At 45.5% G+C, this 15,808-nt stretch overlaps 1 protein-coding gene across 1 annotated transcript in view; it reads right to left on the reverse strand.

The window, feature by feature from the left end:
- Positions 1 to 926: 926 nt before the first annotated feature.
- The window catches only part of LOC139346970 (phospholipid phosphatase-related protein type 4), a 76,585-nt gene continuing 61,703 nt past the window's right edge, over positions 927 to 15,808 (reverse strand). The window contains exon 7 of the mRNA XM_070986370.1: positions 927 to 4,171. Coding sequence (XP_070842471.1) covers positions 2,471 to 4,171 — 1,701 coding nt within the window. The 3' untranslated portion in view covers positions 927 to 2,470. The remainder of the gene's footprint in view (positions 4,172 to 15,808) is intronic.

Below are 15,808 nucleotides of genomic sequence, written 5' to 3' on the forward strand. Positions count from 1 at the left end.
AAAAAGATTGTCATATAACTCATAACAGTGAAATAAAGAACATACTGTTGAACATTTCTGTAAATTTAAAGTCAACCACATTTATAATAAAAATGTCGATAAATCTTGAAAACTTGTGATATGCACTTTATAAAAGTGACCATGCAAATGTTAACTGGGGTATAGAATAAATCATGTACAATATAATGCAGGCTTGCCATACAAATGCTGAAAATTACATCTGATAATTAATATTATTTTCTGATGAAAAATTCTGGCTTTGGCAAATTTTCTCACAGTCACTCTGGCAAAATATTTTCATAGGACAATTGATGCCAATACTCGAGTGCTTGTATCAAATATACTTTATATATAGTGGGTGCTTATATAATCACTGAGATACTAATGATATGTACCAAAATGTAAACCACAGTAAACACAGATTTTGTCATTACTCAAATGATAAACAGTCACCATCCTGTATGTACTGAGTATTAATGAATAAAAACAAAGAACAATGTGGTTTCTGAAAGAACTTGTAGCATTTGCTGGCCTCTAGGTTGCATTTTGATGCACTGGGTTGGATTTGGTAGAAAATGTGCTGGTTGCTTGATGGCACAAAATGAAATTACAGCACAATGCTGAAAGAAGGTGCTGTCCTTCCAGTGCATATGATGGAGGGAGTGCTAAACCCACCAAAAATCATCTATTACATCTGTTACTTATTCTGTTCAGCAAAGCAAAAGATGCTAAAAGCTTTTCATTTAATGATGATAATTATACAGAGGTATTAATCTAACAGCAATATTTCATAATCTTGTCGAAAAATGCTACATGTAGCGCCTGTAAATGTGTGCTACAACAAATCATGTTTAATTTTTGCTACTATGTGAGCACAGTGCGTTGCAGAGTATTCTGCTTAAAATAACTTTTTTTTTTTTTTTTTTCTGAGAAAAAGATGATTAAAGAAACTGCAACATTTTGGGAAATAGGTTTGTTTGCTATATGAACCAGAGTCAGAAGATCAACATCTGTCTGTGTCTGTGTCTGTGTCTGTGGATCCAGTACAGAAATAGATGCAGGATATGTTTAGCCAAGCAGAAAGACTGGAAGAAGAGGGAAACTTGTAGCTTGTCTTAATCCATAGAAAATGAGACATGTGGGTACCTGTACTAAAGCTTTTTGCTTTTTTTTTTGTCAACTTTGTAAACTGCTGTTTCTAAATATTCTTTTTTGATATAGTCACTGCTCCCCAACATAGAAACATTGGAGGATCCCAGATACTATGGCAGTGCCATACATGTGTTTTGGCCAGCAATTTTCTCATTTCAACTTTGTGTCTGAAAAATCATTTCTTTTGGTTTTGTGTGGTAGTTGTTTCTCTTTTGTGATTTAACTTGGAATGTTCCAACCAAGCCTTAGAAGTCCACCAACTGCCAATCACCTAACCATGTCAAAGCAAAGAATGCAAAGACATGGTTTTATTTCAGAACTTTGTGACTCTATGTATTTCGCAAAATGTTCATTTGAAAGTTAAAAAGAGAGCTTTTAAGCAGAATGAAACCTGACAAATTATGTTATGACAAATTATGTTATGATTTTTGAGGTCAAGTATTGCATTAAGTTTTGGAAATGTACTAATTATCTTATGGTATAAAGAAGCATTATATTTAAGTATTTTGCTGCTTTTTTGTGCTGTACATATGGGATTGACATGGACATCGAAATGTAAGTACAAGATAGAAAGATAAGGTCAGGGTTTACAGTATACAAGGTACAGTAAACATATATTTCAGTGCAAGTCACAGCATATTTGACTTCATAGCTACAGAAGGAATGCTAAGCACACTTATGGTTCAAAACAGTATTCTGTTGAGTAGGTGGTATCTGTACAATAAAAGACAAAATACAAAACATATCTCTGTCACAAATTAATGACATTGTTGTTCACTCTTTGTAAAATAATTAATTTATCTATTCAAATTATACAGTATATTGTATAGTAAATAGTAATTTCTCGTGTAGCACCCTTTTCAAACATACACAGTATTTACAGTGCAGGGAAGTAAACAATGCTTTCACAGCTATGAAACAATTATTTTGCTGTATTTGCTGCTTTTGCTACAGTTTGAACATTACTGTCCAACTCGCTGTTTTCTGTTTTGTGATGATTTATATCGAAAACACATGGAACTGTTTAAAAAATGTTCTCCTATCCCCAAAGCACTGGCACAGCATCAACATTACAACAGGTTTCCTTTGGAGAGACCACAAAAGTACACAGTGATTATTTCTACAACACTTAAAAGGTTGTGATTTAGTGTAAACACGTACAAAAATCCCATGCTGAATAAAACCTTTTCTTTCAAAGCAATTATGATATATACAATGGTCGGTAATACTGACTGTTGTCACAGATGTGGGATACTCTGAACATCCAGCTTTCTTGCATTATTAGCTACATCTCAGGAGTCTCCATTAATTTAGTATGTTAGTCCTTAAAAACAGGAGTTAGCGACGTTCCCTTGTAGAAAATGTTCCGGGCATTATCAGGACTGTTGGCTCTCTCTGGAATCAGGATGATATTATTTCCTTTTCTGCGCAGAGTGGACTCACGGCTGGAGGAAACTGAGGGGGTTTCTGAAGTGGTCTCCCCTCCTCCCCCACCACCACCTCCTCCAGATCCAGAACCACTACCATCCCCCGGAGTGACCCTTATGGTAGAGAGGCCCTGTGGGTGAAGCCTCTGCTCTGATTGGCCAGTGTTCTGGGTGTGTACGGTCACTATGGGTGGGGTGCTAATGGTGGCAGTGGTAGTAACAATGTGATTGGCACGCTTCCTGTCAATGGACCCTTCACGCATAGAGTCTGAGCTTTCTGAGTCTCTGTTGAGATCGTTGAGCTCAAAGGACTGCCTCAAACTCCCACCTCCTCCTGATATTCCTCCTGTTCCACTGGTCCCTGTACCCCCACCAGCTCCTGTGCCATGATCCAGGGACCGCCACCTCCATGATCCACTTCCATCTGTGGATGGAGCTTGGATCACTGGCTTGCTGTTTTCAGGGTGGGCCTCTACTCTAACAATTGCTCCAGTACTGCCTGAAATACTGCCCGCGGTACTCCCTAGTGAGCTGGGCCCTGTGGTGCTAGTGGGGTCTTGATCATTTAGTGCCCTGTAACTAGCAGAGCCCTGGCAACTCCCAGTGGTGCTGCAGCCAATGCTACTCTCATCTAAGCTCTTAGAATGGGCCTGTAATAGGCCCTGTTGCTTGGACATAGCAATCACTTGCATGATTCGTGGTTGAGTGTTGTGCCCATTACCATTGGTCCTGCAGGCTGTGGTCTTCTCCGCTGCCCTTTGCCAGTTAGCCTGAGCTGTGCTATTTAATGTCGACATCCCCTCACTTCCTACGCCTACCCCCATTCTTGGGGAGGAGGCGTTGTAATTCTCATGAGCTTCCTCTGGTATGTGGACCAGCTGTGATGACCCAGGTCTGGATTGCATGGATATCCTAGCCCCTCCAGTGATGCCACTACAGTTACTGGGCAGAGTGGTACTAGCACCTGTGGCCAGTTTGGACATGTACCCATGACCATCAAAGCCTCCATTCAAGCCCATGGTTGATGGTTCAGAGCTGGATCGGAGCTCCATGCTACCATGGTGGTGTGGATGCTGGGAGGACTGGCCAGATGATGAGTCTACAGAGGAAGAGAAGGAGTCTGGGACCTGCAGGGAGCATTTATGGTTGTTGTTCTTACTTTTCCACTGAGACAGAAGCTGCTTTGAGCGGCTGGAGTCCATGGAGGCATGGTGGAGGGTGGCAGCATGACGTCTGGCTGCTTCCTCATATGCTGCCATGGCCTGTGGGGTGTGGACTCGAGGAAGGGTGTGGCTAAAGGTTACCATGCCGTCTTTGTTCTGAGGACTGCGGGGGGAGATCACTTCCACATCTGCACTGGATCGTTTCAGACTGTCATCAGGTCTCTGCTGTTGAAGGCCTCGGTGGAGGAGGCCCTCAGAGTGGGAGGTGGGTAAGCCAGGTTCCCCAGGCATGCTGGCTTTCATTTGCAGGTGGTGGAGTACAGCTTCTTGACTTATGTGCGGCAAGGAGCAGGGGGGGCGTTGTAGCAGTGGAGGCAGGCTTGCACTGGCCTCCTCACTAGGCTGAAAATTTCCCACTGCATACAACCCCTGGCAAAAGAGGAAATAGAAAAACATTATGTACAGTCCATTTAACTTGATGCTTACATTACTTAATGCCTTTATGAGTTCTTTGTCACACCATTCCAAACAGACTTACGGAAAAGTTAAGCCTATAGAGATATTCATGATTTGCTGTGGTACAGCTCTAATTGTGCATAATGTGATTTTTAAAACTTCAAAACTAACCGAACAAACAGCATATGGGATTCAATTTTACTTAGCCCCCACCTACACTGCTGTTCTTTCATTCCTTCCCAGGAGATTTAATAACTTTTCACAGTTGGCATCATGACAACTCCAATGACTGTCAGTTAAACTTACCACGGCCAGAAGCACCACGAACCAGGTGGTATCAATGACCTTGATAATGGCCCCACAGAGGATAATTCCTGGGACTCCCCTTCAGTCCATTAGAACTGAAGAATTGAAATTGAAATGTCTGGACAACAGTTGGATGGGTCACCATGACACTGTAGAATTTTCCAGTAGTTGAAAATATTACTTTATGTATATATATAGAATGTACCTAAAGTAATAGGTACATTTTGTGTTTACATTGTATATGTTATTCAAACCAGGTTACTGCAATGTTGGTCACTGTCTTATCTTATTTCGAGGTTTGTTTAATTATGGTTTCCTAATCTTCGGCCTGTGTGGGTGGAGCATGCGCAGTTCAGCAGTAAGCGCAGTTGATTAATGTTTTCATTCATTTGAGTGATCATCAGGACCGGTACGCCTTGTCGGTTTACAACCTATCTATCTATCTAATTAACTGGCGAGTTAAGCGTCAGTAGGCTAGTGTGGCAGGCGAACTATCTAGCGTATGAATATTTATTGTGTGTGTGTGTGTGTGTGTGTGTGTGTGTGTGTGTTTGTGTGTGTTTGTGTGTGCAATAAACAGAAAAAGGTGGAAAAAGAAAAGTTTTGAGTCGTATCTGCCATACTTGTCCTGATTACCCTTCCAGAGGGGAGTTTATTAGGCTATAGTGGGTAGTTTAATAAAAATCTGGACAGTTGTAAACCACCGTTGGAACTGTGCCAGGAAATACACGGACCCGAGCAGAGATCGGCGATTGCTGAGGACTAGCGCTGGAAACACCGGAGACCCGGAGTCGGAGCGGAACCGGCCGTCAAAACACCACTACAACAGAGCAGCCGAAGCCAAGGGTTAATGGGGCCATCGAAGGATTGGGTAATTACCACAACCACAGGTAAAGCTGTATGAATTGTATAGACGCTAATGCTCGACGCTAGAGTGACTTGTATATAACGTAGCTGCCGGTCGTAAAAGCCAACAAAAGACGTTGTTGCCAGTGACGTGTCATTCACGGGCGTGTCATTCATTTTGAACAATTATTTTGTCACTGAAGTGACTAGTGATTCAGTTCACCTGGGGGAAAATAATATGGTGGGTGACAAGTCAGATCTAGAGGGCCTAAAAAAGAGGCATTCAAATTCACAATGGAACAACACAAATAAACTGCCTTAGTGTCAGCGCTGGCCGTTAACGCAAATTTGATTTGGCAAAAGAATTAACAAGATTGAGAGACGATTATGACAAACTTCTTGAAGCCAGTAATGATTATATTGATGCACTGGGGCAGACAGACCCAACAGGTGACAGCAGTGAGTCACTGGACACCCTGACAAGGAGAGGCGCCAATGAGCAAAAGTTCCTGGAGGCTGAGAAAGGGGTCATGAAAATGCTGTGGTCCAAGTATGCAGAGCCTGACATAGATGCGCTTGTGACACAGTTTGAGCCATGGTCACAGCAAGGGGTCGAAAGTAGCAAACTGGATAGAAAACTCCATGAACTCAGAGACACTGTGTATACCTGGAGAGACTATCAGCTGTATGGGAAAGATAAATGGATACTCTTTTTATCATTGAAAGAGAACAAGAAGCAACTGATGGATGAGTGGACATGCCGACGGGAAAATGAGCACATGAAGTGGGGCAATACAGAGCACAATGACAATGCCAGCAGTGACGGGGGTGAGAAGGAAGAGGATGTAGATGTTGGAGGTGACAACGTAGTTGGTGGGTGTGTTGTATCAGCTAGCGACGGTCGTACAGCCACTGATAACATCACTTCTACCCAACCAACTACCTTTGCCATTGCTACCCCACCTGTTAACACCCAGTCTGCTGTCGTCACTCCACCTGTTGACGGGCAGGGAACACACAAGCCCTCCTCCGTTCATCTCTGCCGATTGAGCAAGCTTCATTACCAGCACTCCTCAAGTTGCTACCATCAGTAGTCAATCTCCAAACAGGTACATAGAAACTGCCGTACACAGTACTCCCCAACAGACATTTCAAACCACCCTGCAGTCACGACAACCTGATGGTGGACTTAATGTCGGTTTCGCTTCACCTCCACCTCACCAGTATGCCACAAGTGTTGAGCGTTCTTGCTCCGCCAGCCAATCTTAGTATGAGGCAAGGAAGTAGCGTGCCACATAGTGGGGATAACAGTTCTCAGTGGGCCCGACCTAAAATACGGCTTAAATCCATAAGTTTGCCTAAGTTCTCCGGGGACAGGAGGGACTATTGGTGCTGGAAAACTGAGTGGGGCAGTATCCAGGTCCAAGTGGAACCTACGGGATCACGAGAATGCAAGGAACTTCATTTGCTGGACATTATAGATGAGGTTGTGAAAAATAAACTCAGACTGCCATGTTACAGAGACACAAGCGATATGTTCAGAGAACTAGAAAACCGGTATGGTGATAAAGTGCAAACAGCAGAAGAAATTGTGTGGGAACTACAGTCCCGACCTGCTGTAAAGAACCATCAGCCACAAGAGGCATTGGAGTTGATCTTAGCAGTACTGTTTCGACAAGCTTTTGCTGTTCCTGGAAGACCAAAAGTCGATACTGGTGAGGTTGGAGCAGTTGCTACCCGGCAAGCCTTGGCCTGCTAGCACTCCTGAGAGATCAAACCACCAGGACAAGGTGGGTGACAGTAGGAGAGAAAAGAAGTCGTTCACTAAGACTGCTGCTAGTGATGTCAAAAGAGACTCCCAGCGGACACCATGTGCTGTGTGTGGTGATGAAGAACACGGAGGAAAGCTGTTTCACTGTAAGACTTTCAGGAAGGCCAATCTGTCAGAAAAGAAAGCTCAGGTGGAGAAAGCAAAAGCATGTACAAAGTGCTTGGATGTTCATGAAGCCTTCAGCGCCTGCACTCCAAAGTTCCTCTGTCGTAAAGACAGGTGTAAGAAAGGTGAAACTCTGGCAGACCACTACTATTTTCTCTGGCCCAAGGCATCAAGAAAGAAGGATGTTGCTGGGGGGGGTTTAAGCGGAGGAAAAGAAGAGACTTCGTGGTCCAACAGAGGAACAAGAGGCTGTGTTCGTCGAGTTAGGGCTGACTCCCCATCAGTTGGAAGCTGTCCGCAGAGCCTGTACAAACAAGGTGACTTCGAGAGGCAAGGGTCTGATAAAACAGAGCAGCTTACAAGAGTATCCAGTTCTCATGATGCTCATATCTGTCACGACAAAGAGAGGAGACATTCTTGGAGCCTTGGTTGATCTTGCCTCTTGTATTAATTACATTATGCACCAAGCTGCGGAAAGACTCGGACTGACCGGCGAACCCATCTCACTTGTCGTGTATGGTGTTGGCACGATGAAGGTGAAAGTTGATACAAAAAGGTACCATGTAATTATAAAGGTGCAGACTTCAGGAGGGACCTTAAAACTCCATGAGATGATCTGCTACAGGATGGAAGATATCGCCAAAGTGGATCGAGTGGTGACATCAGAGCAACTGGAGCAGCTTTCCCAGAAGTTAAGCCAGGTGAACTGGTCCGCCCGGGGAAGATCGACTTACTGATCAGTACTCAAGAGGGCCGGTTAGCTCCACAAAGGCTGCGAAGGGTTGGTGACCTGGTGCTATGGGATGGTCCTCTAGACAAGACTGTGACCATGTGGTCACCTCCACTCTTCGAGGAAGTGAAGGTGACCACATGGAACTCGAAGACGCACTTCGCACACTCCATGAGGACAGTAGCTGTCAAAGTTGAAGAACGCTTCGTGGGAAAGATGGGAAGCCACTTGGAAGAAGAAAGCAGTGTGGAAGTCCGAATGACAGTGGCATGCAATAAAGAGGTCCTTGAGTGGCTAAAATGGGACAGCATCGGAGCTGCCTGTGACCCCGCCTGTGGAGGGTGCTGCTGTGGTAAGTGCTCACTGGAAGGAAAGGAGATGTCTCTGGCCAATGAGAAGGAGCTGGAGATAATAAAGGCCAGCCTGACCTTCCAAGAGAGTGACGCCCACTGGGATGCAAAGTACCCCTGGAAGGAGGATCCAGCCTCTCTTCCTAACAACCGAAAAGCTGTAGAAGCAAAATTCCTGAAAGCTGAGAAGCAACTCATGAAAGATCCCATGTGGCAAGAGGCCTACATGATACAAGTCCATGAGATGGTGGAAAGGGGAGCTGCTGTTAAGCTCACCAAAGACGTGTTGGAAAGCTAGAAGGGTGCCGTGTGGTGGGTGAGCCACCTGACTGCACCGAACCCCCACTCAGTGACTACGCCTGTGCGTAGGTCAAGGTCAATTTTATTTATATAGGACATTTAAAAACAACCAAAGTTGACCTAAGTGCTTTACAGACTTCTAAGCACTGCAAAAAGAAAAAAAAAATGTATATGCAGCCAAGATGTCAGTGCCCAACCGAACTGAAAGCCACTGAGTAAAGATGGGTCTTCAGCCGGGACTTAAAAGATTCCATAGTCTGAGCAGCCCTAATGTCCAGCGGCAGGCTGTTCCAGAGTTTAGGGGATGCTACTGAAAAGGCTCGGTCACCTTTAGTCCTGAGTCTGGATCTGGGGACCTCCAGGATGACTTGACTGGACGACCTCAGTTCTTTAATAGGTTTGTGGACCTGAATAAGGTCTGCTAAATAATGGGGGGGCAACCCATGTAAAACTTTAAAAACAAGAAATAAAAACTTAAAAACAATTCTAAAATGAACAGGAAGCCAGTGTAGCGATGCCAAGACTAGGGTTATATGCTCCCGCTTTCTAGTCCCAGTTAAAAGCCGAGCGGCACCATTTTGGACCAACTGCAGCCGGCGGAGAGATGACTGATCGAGGTCAACATACAAAGAATTACAGTAGTCCAGCCTAGTCGTGATCAGAGCGTGAATGACTCTCTCAAAGTCACCACAAGGAAGATATGGCTTGACTTTGGTGAGCATCCTTAGCTGGAAGAAACCGTTTTTAATGACAGTGCTAATCTGCTTGTTGAAATTAAAGGCACTGTCAAAGAACACACCCAGGTTTTTAACAAAGGGATGAGTGACCAACACTACAGGGCCAAGAGTGCTAGTACAAGAGTCCAGCTTGTTGGAAGAACCAAATACAACAACCTCGGTCTTGTCTTCATTAAGACAGAGGAAGTTTAAGCCCAACCATGATTTTAAGTCTTTTAAACAGTTAAACAAGGGTTCCAGAGAGTCCGCACAATTAGCCTTTAAAAGCAGAGGAAGTTTAAGCCCAACCATGATTTTTAGTCTTTTAAACAGTTGAACAAGGGTTCCAGAGAGTCCGCACAATTAGCCTTTAAGGGCAGATAGATCTGAATGTCATCAGCAGAGCAGTGGAACGAGATATTATATTTCTAAAAATTGACCCCAGGGGCAGCATGTACAGGGCAAATAGTACAGGACCTAATATGGAGCCCTGTGGAACCCCACAGGAGTTAGGGGCCACTGGTGAGGAGCATTCACCAAGGCGAACACAGAAGCTCCTGTCAGTCAGATAGGACTCAAACCATTTAAGGGCTGTTCCCTTTATGCCCACGCACTGTTCCAGCCTCCATAAAAGAATGGCATGGTTGACTGTGTCGAAAGCTGCCGATAAATCTAAAAGCACTAAAACTGCAGAATTTCCAGAGTCAACTGTTAAAAGAAGATCGTTAAAAACTCTTAAAAGGGCAGTTTCAGTACTGTGGCATGCCTTAAAACCAGATTGGAATTTTTCATAAATACTAAAATCATCCATCCATCCATTTTCTATGCGGCTTATCCCTTTTGGGGTCGCGGGGGGCCGGAGCGGGGTACACCCTGGACCGGTCGCCAGCCGATCGCAGGGCACATACACACACCATTCACACTCACACTCACACCTAGGGGCAATTTAGAGTCACCAATCAACCTAGTGAGCATGTTTTTGGTCTGTGGGAGGAAGCCGGAGTACCCGGAGAGAACCCACACATGCACTGGAAGAACATGAAAACTTCACACAGAAAGGCCCGACCCGGGAATCGAACCTGCGACCTTCTTGCTGTGAGGCACGCGCACTACCTGCTGCACCACCATGCAGCCCTACTAAAAATCATCTAAGAAAGTTTTCAGTTGATTAAAAGCAACTTTCTATAAGACTTTGGATAAAAAGAGGAGTTTAGAAATTGGCCTAAAATTGGATAGAACAGAAGTGTCCAGATTTCTCTTCCTTAAAAGAGGTTGCACATGTTTAAAAGCAGCTGGAACACACCCTGATCTGAGAGATGTATTAACTAGTGATAAAATGGTCAAACCCACAGTGTTAAAAACATCTTTAAATAAGCGTGCTGGGACACTTTCAAGGGGGCAGTTCGCAGGGCGTAGCTGTTTGACCACCTCATAAAGACAGTGGAAGGAGACTGGCTTAAACTGCTGGAAGACAGCTGGGCACAAAGGAGGAACAGAGGGATCAACAGAACCCATCATGTGAGAAAAACTAAAACCAGAAATTTTGTTAATAAAACATTTTTGAAAATTCTCACACAAAGAAGCTGATGATAAAATGTGAGCTATGTCACGATTGATTAATAAGAGAGTCAATAACATTAAAAAGAACCTGAGGCCTCTGGCTGTTACTTGCCACAAGGTGGGAAAAATATTCAGTTTTCGCAGTTTTCACAGCTCTCTGATAATTCCCTAAAGTGTCCTGTAGAATTCCAAAGGGGACTTGGAGCTTGTCCCTTTTCCACCTTCACCAGGGCTCAGAAAGTGGCTTTGTGTGTTTGGACCTCAGAGGAGCAACAGAGTCCAAAATCTCATTACAGGTAGAGTCAAACTGAGTTAGGAGCTCCTCAGCACTGAGATCACCATAATCCATGGTGTACAGGAAAGAATCCTTAAAAGCAGTGCAAAACTGGGAGGCAGTTAAAAGGTTAAAAGTGTGCACCCGGCGAGTGGGAGCACAGGTAGACGCCTCTGAACCAGGGACAGTAACAGTGAACACAACAGGCAGGTGATTCGAAATACATGTGTCACAAATTCCACATATACCGACACATAAACCAGAGGACAGCACAAGATCCAGTGTGTGTCCTTTGTCGTGCGTCGGGCCAGTGACAGACTGAGTGAGGTTACAAGAGTCCAAAAGATTAAGAAAGTCTCTGGCCAATGGTCTGGACTCACAGCACACATTTATATTAAAATCTCCGACAATTAAAAGGCGATCGTATTTCAGAACAATCCCTGCCACAAAGTCTGCAAAGTCCTGGATAAAATCCTTATTAAATTTAGGAGGGCGGTACACTACTGCACACAGGACAGTTTGAGGAAAGTTAGTGTCGAACAGCTGTAGCTCAAACCTCGAATAACTATCGGATGGGAGCAGTGGAAAGAGGATCTAAAAACAGAAGCTAGACCCCCACCTTTACCTGTAGTCCGAGGGGAGCTGAGAAAGTCACACTGGGGAGGAAGAAGCTCCGAGAAGGGTAACAACTCACCAGCTCGGAGCCAGGTTTCTGTCAGAAACATAAAATCCAATTCCCGGGAAGTGAAGAAGTCATTCAGGATAAAAGTCTTGTTTGCTAGCGATCTAGCATTGATCAGGGCCAGACGAAGAGTGCGGTCCTCGCAGGCCGAGGGGGCAGCCCCAACCAGTGGATGAAGGTTTGAGGAAATTTAAAAGGAAGGAAGGTAAAAGGAAATTTTAACATTCTATCTCCCAAATTGTGCGACGACAGATGATCGGACACTCGGATATTAAAAAGTGTTTGACGATCATAAACGAGTATGGCAGAGACATCTTGGCAGCATATACAGAGATATTCCACAACGGTACCATCATTACTCCTATAAAAAGGATGATCCTTGTGAGAAGAGCCTTCCAGGAAGCTGACAAGCTTACAAAAGACATATGGGACGAACCCCTTTCTGACAAGCTCCGAGAGAGGGCATTTGAACTTTCAAGGAGTACATACGCCTGAGTAGCATCAAGTTTCACAGAAGCCTCACACCCTCCGCCTGGAGAGGTAAGCCCTGGAGAATCACGTTTTCTGATGGGAGCTGTGAGTCCTATGGCACTGTACTGTACTTGTGATGGGAGACGTTGGATGGTGTGGTCACTCAGCTGGTGGAGTCTAAGGCCAAGTTAACCCTGCTCGACCAGAAAGGCGATGTGGTCAAGGCTGAGGTCTGCGGGGCTGTCTTCAACATGCCTTAAAGGGTATGTGCTGAAGCATGGGCGGTTGGACGTGAAGAAGTGACACCACTTCATTGACAGTCGGATGGTGCTGGGAGCCATCCAGAGAGAGAGCTATGGATTCTATACATTCTTCGCGAACCGAATCGGAGAGATTCAAAGGGCTGGGTCCATAGCTGACTGGATCCCAGGAGAAGTCAACATTGCTGATGAGGGTGCTCTCCTGAACGGCTGGATGAAAACTCTGTGTGGCAGAAGGGTCCAGAGTTCTTGTCTAGTTCAGTCAAGGATTGGCCCATGAAGTCTGCCTCAGAAGTGGCAGCTGATGCTAGAGAGACTGTGAGTAATCTTCAGAGAAAGGCCTTTTCAGCAATCCTCATGTTACAGTTGCCACTGTTCTTGGGGGTGTTTGTGTGTGTTTGTGCGTGTTCTTGTGCCCCGTGTGTATGCGTATGTGTATGGAAACAGGACTCCTCCTCTGGAAGAGGATGGCGATTGGGGGGGAGGAGCCAGCCAATGTCCAATCCCCTGCCAGCAGTTCTCTCCCACCGGCCACAAGAGACATCTCAGCCTGTCATTCTGCGGTTGGCATCTTTGGTGACCAGTCTTCGGCACAGGAGAGATCCACTTAGTGTGTGACAGATTTGTCAAAGTTGTGTTTTTGGTATATTGTTGGCAACCAGACTCGAAAGAGCTAGGTTTAGAAGGGGGGGACTGATTGGCTGACTTGTACATACACTTAGTTTTGATTGATTGTTAGCTTCTGTAGGCTTAGGGGTGCTTTTTCCCCCTTGTATTATGGTTCTCGTTTTGTTTCCATTTGACTAGTAGGCCTCATTTAGGAGGATTTGTTTTCCATTTTGTTTCGTGTGGGATTTAGGTAGCTTTCATTTTTCAGTTCTCGTTTGGTTAGTATTACTTCTGTTATGGCTGTGGTTCCTGGCTATGTTCGTTGTTTTTTTTTTCTGTTTCCCCTTTTCCCTTATGTGCATCCAGGGCTGGAGTGTGGCAGGGGCAGAGCTGATCTCCTCCGCGAGCGGCGAGTCGACACACCTGTCTCTAATCTCCCTCGTTAGGGTCCGCCCTCTTAAGCTTGCTTCTCCCATACTCTGGTGCCAGATGATCCTTTGCTCTTGCCTTGGTCTCTCGCCAGATCAGATCTCTCGGCCTCTGCCACGTGTCCTGCAGCCCGGGCGTCCGCACGCAGTGCTCCCGTTCTTCTCATGAGTTTTTGTTTCTGCCTGTGAGCATTTTCCCTGTTGGAGTTTTTGGTTACTTACGTGTGTCTGTTTCTCCAGCACTTGTCGTTTTGGTTTGCCTGAGAGCTTTTTCCCCGAAGAGGAGTTTTGTGTTCATCCTGCGCTGACTGGCTCACTCCTGCTTCAGCACCTCTCAAGTAGACAAGTGACTCTTCCCGGTGTCTGTTGAGTTTTCCCCCCAGCACCTGTTGTTCTCTGTGGCCTGAGTGCTCTCCCGTTTAATGGTGTTTTTTGTTCTCCTTACCAGAAGCTGTCAAGGGATCTCCAGCTTAGACTGCCACCTTTGTTCGGACTTTCGCCATCGGGCTGATTATCATTTTGCCTTTTTGGTTTTCAAATAAACTGTTATCCCTGCTCTCTGCATCTGAGTCCTGTGTTTCAGCACCGGATGTAACAACTTCAGCTCTTCCTTTTGAAGAATTCTCTTTTAGTTATAGTTAGTTAAACTCTCAGTCTTATAGAGTTCTCTTTTAGTTTGCATTGCTTAAGCTCTTTCTTTTGAAGTTTCTTTTAGTTATAGTTAGTTAAGCTCTCATTTTAGGAGAGTTCTCTTTTGGTTTTCATTATTTGTTTGATTATTTGTTTGAAAAGCACCCACTCGCTCTTTTTGTTGTCTTGGCCTTTGCCTTTTGTGATGTGAAACAATTTTGAATACTTTGATTTGAATAAATAACTTCTTTTCAACCACTTCCACCGGTTGTTTTTTGTTACTTCCCTACCCCTAGCGAACTGGGTCGTAACACCTCACCAGAGCTCAAGCCAAGAAGTTGTTAAACCCCGACAGTCCTGGTGGTGAAGGTCCAGTCTTCACAAATGGAGTTAGCGGGGCTCCAGAGTCAAATGGGATGGAACTGAACTCTGTTGAGATCAAGAAAACAGAGACACTGTGGGGGAGCCACGGTCATAGACCAAGTGGATCCAACAAGGTATAGTTCTCTAGCTAAGCTCTTTGGAGTAGTCGGTTAAGTCCACAGAGCTGTGAAGAAGTGGTTAGCTCATATAGGGAGAGCCTCTATGCCAGTAAAGTTGGAGGCAGTACTGACAGTGAGAGAACTTGAAACTGCATTCCAAGACCTGTGCCTGGCCGCCCAGGAGGGAGTTACGTTCCCTGTGACGACACTAAACAGACTCGTTGTCAGCAGGGATGAAGCTTCAAGGCTCCTGCAATGCCATGGTAGAGTCCAGGCCATAACACAGGGAAAGACTGGTGTGCCCCTGGTCCTCTACAATGCGTGGGTCAGCACCCCTCTCATGCGGCAGGCCCATGAATCTAACCACGAAGGTGTTGCTGCCACCCTCCTCCAGGCGAGGTCTAAAGCATGGGTAGTGCGGGGACTAAGGATCACCAGAAACATCATTGACTCCTGTATGCACTGCCGGAAGACCAAAATGAGGATGTGTAAACAGGTAATGAGTGAACTTCCCCTCGAACGGATGAAGAAGGCGGCAGCTGCCAGGACTGACTGGACGTGGGTGTTTCACCCGGCAGACTCTTCCCATCGTAACGGAGCAGCTGAAGCAGCAGTCCGTGTACTCAAGAGAGCATTAAGTAGCGTTGGTGGAGAAGGTAATCTGACAACGCTGGAGTTCCAGACCCTCCTCTACCTGGCTGCTAACCTATCAAACGAGAGGCTAAACGGTGCCAGGGCCCAGGTACAAGATGAGACTGTGGAAGTCATTGCTCCCAACTCCCTTCTGCTTGGTCGTGCAGGGCCCAGCATAGACACACGAGGGTTCGAGTATCCAACATACCCTGTCGTGCATCTGCGAGCAGTTCAGATCGAGGTACACAAGTTCTGGAGGAGGTGGAGCCAGTTGGCGGGTCCGGGTCTCTGCATCTGGCAGAAGCGGCATGCACCTGCTAGAAATGTCACAGTGGGTGACCTAGTGTGGTCAGCTGATCAGAGTGCGCTTAGGGGTTGGTTCAGGCTGCGTTGAGCC

Source organism: Chaetodon trifascialis, chromosome 18 (assembly GCF_039877785.1).
Source record: "Chaetodon trifascialis isolate fChaTrf1 chromosome 18, fChaTrf1.hap1, whole genome shotgun sequence".
Taxonomy (NCBI): domain Eukaryota; kingdom Metazoa; phylum Chordata; class Actinopteri; order Chaetodontiformes; family Chaetodontidae; genus Chaetodon; species Chaetodon trifascialis.